At 39.7% G+C, this 4,746-nt stretch overlaps 1 protein-coding gene and 1 non-coding gene across 2 annotated transcripts; one reads left to right on the top strand and one right to left on the bottom strand.

Moving 5' to 3' along the window:
- Window positions 1–356: 356 nt before the first annotated feature.
- Stfa2l1 (stefin A2-like 1) lies at window positions 357–4,200 on the top strand. The gene is given in 3 exon segments (NM_001004129.1): window positions 357–440; window positions 2,392–2,493; window positions 4,075–4,200. Coding segments are annotated over 3 exon segments (312 nt in total).
- A 135-nt stretch (window positions 4,201–4,335) lies between these two features.
- LOC120095709 (U6 spliceosomal RNA) lies at window positions 4,336–4,440 on the bottom strand. The gene has a single exon (XR_015633837.1). It is a non-coding gene; the product is annotated as a U6 spliceosomal RNA (small nuclear RNA).
- Window positions 4,441–4,746: the final 306 nt, after the last annotated feature.

Below are 4,746 nucleotides of genomic sequence, written 5' to 3'. Positions count from 1 at the left end.
CTTTATAAAGTTGGGTGGATCTTAAGCAACCAGCCTTGTCATTATTGAGTATTCTCTTTCAAGAACACTTCAAGGTTTAACATATTTAGGAAATCTGGTTATACATGTCTTTCCTCAGATGACACAACAGGATGACACCATGGCACACACTTGCTCATGTCCCCCACCACATTTCCCCCCAACTCCACTCAGCATTTCCTCTCAGGGATGCAATCAGTCTTGCCTGAGGCCACACTCATTTCCCTAGTTCCTCTGATATTGTGGAGATGATACATTAGAGGAGGAGTTTACAGATACATTTAAAACCCTGACTCTCAGTGCTTGCTGGATCATTCTTCTAACTGTCCTCTCCAACAATGAATCAAGACACCATAGTAATAACAGGAGGCTTGTCGGAGGCCAGACCTGCCACACCAGAAATCCAGGAGATCGCTGACAAGGTGAGTTGATGTACTTCAGGAAAAAGCTTGATCCCCAAAACAAACTTCCAGAATTTGATTCATAATTTGGCCACAAGTTAAGAATGTGGGAGATGATAGCAAGTGAAATATATGGGTTTTGTTCAGACTTTTACACAGCAGAACATTAAGCCTTTCAGAGAAATTTTTAACACTCCAAGTGTAAATAATAGTGTGCATAAAAAGTTTTTAAAAAGCAAATATACAGGGACGAATCATAGTTAATATTCACATTGACTGAATGAAAATCCCCTGAAATGAACCAGGACTCTAGGGGGATATATTGTGAAAAAGGTATTTGTAATAAAAGGTTACAGAAATTTTTCATGATTTTTAATCGTTGATCATCTGATTATCTAGAATAAATGTTATTTTGCAAAGGGGGTTTAGTGATTTCTCAGAGTGGTCCAAACCTCACATATTCAAATAATCCTTTTGCCTCTAACCTCCCAAGTACCTTGGAATACAGAAACGTGTCATCTTGCCTGACTAGGGTAACTTTTGAATATGGTATCCTCATTAGATCTTTGAGGATTTCATACATATATAAAATATAGTTTGGTCATATAATTTTTAAGTTAGGCAGCTACTGGAATGGCTTACCTTGATAATTACACCATCTGTAGACCACATCTTCAGTAATAAAATTAATTTAGAATTGTGCTCTTGCAGTTCCAGAGAAGCAGAATGAGACACAGATATTAACAAGGCCACCTCACCTGGGAAGGAGCTTTGCTGTTTTAAAAGCCTTGATTTCTTTCCCACCTCTAAGTTGGTCTTCAAAGCCCCCAGGCAGGCAAAGATGTATTCCATCCTATGTTTAGATGATTGAACCAAGACTCAAGATGCTTGGGAGTCACCAGATAAGAAACTGCCTGTCCAAACTTGCCTTCTCTGTGGTAGCCAGGTTCTCTGACTTAAATCACTATGAGAGAATGCACAGCCAACAGCCAGTTCATCTAGGCATTTCCTGAGTCTCTGCTTGGTGTCAAGCATCAGGCTACAAACTGTAGGAGCTACATAAGTGGCTGAAATAAATGGCCTCCATTCTCCCAAATTAATAGCGTAGAGGAAATCAAGATATCAAAGGAATGTTATAAAATAAAACACTAATTAAGTACTTTTTCATGACCACAGATTTAAGACTAAAAAGGACATTAGGCACTGCTGCCAATCCCTTTATGGCAGGTGAGCAGGTGCAGGGTGGTGGCTCAGCTCCCAGATGTCACTCATCTGTCCTGTCTTGCAGGAGAAAGCCTGAGGTGACACTTCCCCCTAAAGTGTTGGGAGGCTGAGAAACAGACAGTAAACTGTTTATTTTTAGGGAGCGTTTTCTCAATCACAGTAATCATTCTTCTTCCAAGAACACCACAGGGCAGATACTACAGAAAGCCCTTGTGAAGTCAGGAAATACAATCTTTTCCTCCAATAGTCTTCTCTGTTGTGTCCCCACACACAGTCAGGCCAGAGGGGGTTATTGTATCTATAATGATCTTTGGAACCCCAGAAAAATCTCCACTATGTGTCATTGACTTTTGTATTTACTGATCAAATATAGACATACCTATTGGAGCTCTTTCATTGTAAATTGTGACTATGTATGTTTTTTTCCTTTGTTTTACTTTTTAAAGGGTGTGTGTGTGTGGGTGTGTGTGTGTGTGTGTGTGTGTGTGTGTGTGTTGTTTTTTGAGGCAAGATTCAATAGGTAGCCCCAACTAGCCTTGAACTTTCTATATATCTCAAGCTGCACTTGAATAACATTCTCCTGCCTCAGTCTTCCAAATTCTGGAATTAGAGGCTAGAAGCTTGAGCAGCCAGCTCAGGGTCATCAGCATCTCTGAGGACTCTCAGCAGGATGAGGTTCCCAGATTTGTGACTTAGATAAACTGAGTCAACACAGCCCTAATATCATCTCTTACTTTCTCCTCATTAGGTCAAAACTCTGCTTGAAGAGAAAACCAATGGGAAATATGAAAAATTCGAAGCCATCCAGTATAAAGTTCAAGTCGTCGCTGGACGAAATTATTTCATTAAGGTTAGACACAGACCTCCTTCAAGCAGGGATGTGATTGTTTCTTGTTGCTGCAACTGTAGCTTCATTTCTACCACTGGTCTTTAATTAAGACACTTGCAAGTGGAAGATCCCCAAATCCAATATATGACTTATTGTTTTACCTCGTGAATACAGAAAACTTTCTTCAGCTCTGTGTTTAGAAGTCAGTATGATCACACACACACACACACACACACACACACACACACACACACACACACAACACGCATGCATGTGCATGTGCACCTCTAATTCCATATATAATGGAATACTTTGGTTAGTGGGGAGGAATATCAGAGAACAGTGTCTACTATAGAACACCAAATTTTGTCGTCCGGATAAAGAACAAACTGACAGTTCTTAATCAGGTTAGTCTAGGTCCTAGGTTCATGCCAAAAATTCCAAACCAAACCAAACCAAACCAAACCAAACCAAACCAAACCAAACCAAACCAAACCAACAAACAATACCATTGGGCGTGTTACTCAGATGGTTCCTAGTCTTCTTCTTCTTCTTCTTCTTCTTCTTCTTCTTCTTCTTCTTCTTCTTCTTCTTCTTCTTCTTCTTCTTCTTCTTCTTCTTCTTCTTCTTCTTTTTTCTCTTCTTCTTCTTCTTCTTCTTCTTCTTCTTCTTCTTCTTCTTCTTCTTCTTCTTCTTCTTCTTCTTCTTCTTCTTCTTCCTTTTCTCTTCTTCTTCTTCTTCTTCTTCTTCTTCTTCTTCTTCTTCTTCTTCTTCTTCTTCTTCTTCCTCCCCTCCTTCTCCTCCTCCTCCTCCTCCTCCTCCTCCTCCTCCTCCTCCTCCTCCTTCTTCTTCTCAAAGGAGGCAGTCCGGTGGGCATTCACAAAGTATGTTGTAAGACAGCAAAGATATGGGTACCATATAGTCTATATTTTGTATATCAAATCTGAGTTTCTTTTCCCTTATCAAACTTAGTGATAAATTTTTGTCCAACTTAGAAGTCAGGAAAATGAATCACCAAAAAGCACAGGCTGCCTTCTGCTCCTCTTCCAGGCATCATGAAAATAAAATGTAACCCAGAAATGTATCTGTTCTAAGATTTTAATGAAAAGTACAAAAATGAAATCCAGATGGAGAAATGGATAAGTGGGTAGGAGCACTGAGTGTTCTTGTAGAGAACCTGGGTTTGGGTCTCAGCACCCACATGGCAGTTCTGAAGACATCTGAGTCTAGCGTGAGGGGAGTTAGCAGTCTCTTCTGACATCTTCAGGTACTGCATTCATGTGATGCACTTAAATACAAGCAGGCAAAACATTTATACAAAAAAAATTGAATAAAATCTTTTTCAAACTGTGTTAAAATACATCTAGGAAATATGTTTTCTGCCATCCTGTCAGCTGCTCTCTCTGGTTGATAGAACTTCAGTTTATGCATGCTGCCTTGTACTGGGAGTGTTGGTTCAGGAGAACTTGGCACGTCTTCTCTTGATTAGAAAGAAGGTTTGTCATTCAATTGATAACCATATGAACTCTCTCTCTCTCTCTCTCTCTCTCTCTCTCTCTCTCTCTCCCTCTCTTCCTTCTTTTCTTCTTTTATGTTTTTCAGATGGATGTGGGGCATGGTTGTTTCACCCACATAAAAGTCTTCCAGGGTCTTTCTGGAAAGGATGATTTGGAACTTAGTGGTTACCAGACTAACAAAACCAAGAATGATGAGCTGACCCACTTCTAAGCAGCAAATTCTAAATTGACCTGATTCCTCTCCTTGTAAACAGATGCAGCCACCAATAAAGAAGCATTTGTGAAATAACTGTTTCCTCCTTATTGCTCAGTATTGTGTTAACTTTTCCTCTCTAGACAATTATTTTTAAATATGGAATGTTTCATGTATCTTTGTGTCATCCTTGGGCAAGGGCCATGGTAACTTCTGTATCCTTCCAAAGTAAAACATACATGCTACTAAAGAGAGCACAGTGTTTTTGGTTCAGGGTAGACAACCCACAATTGTTGATACATTGTGGATACATGGAAACATTATAAAAACCACAGCTCAGTTGTAATTGAAGAAAGGATCTTATCACCCCAACTCATTGCAGGTGCATTGGTGGCTGTCAGGTGGGTGTCAAGGAAGCACTTTACTTTATCCCTTTAGTTGGCCAGAACCCAGCATGTCATCTGTTCTTTCATATTTGAAAATTAGTTCGGTGTTTTACATGTTTTGAAACAATCATATATGATAAAGAAGCTGCCCTTTCCGCCACCCCCATGTTTCTCTCAT

Source organism: Rattus norvegicus, chromosome 11 (genome assembly GCF_021556685.1).
Source record: "Rattus norvegicus strain SHRSP/BbbUtx chromosome 11, alternate assembly SHRSP_T2T, whole genome shotgun sequence".
Taxonomy (NCBI): Eukaryota; Metazoa; Chordata; class Mammalia; order Rodentia; family Muridae; genus Rattus; species Rattus norvegicus.
Note: the sequence above shows the minus strand (reverse complement) of the source record. Positions and strands in the feature narration are given on the sequence as shown.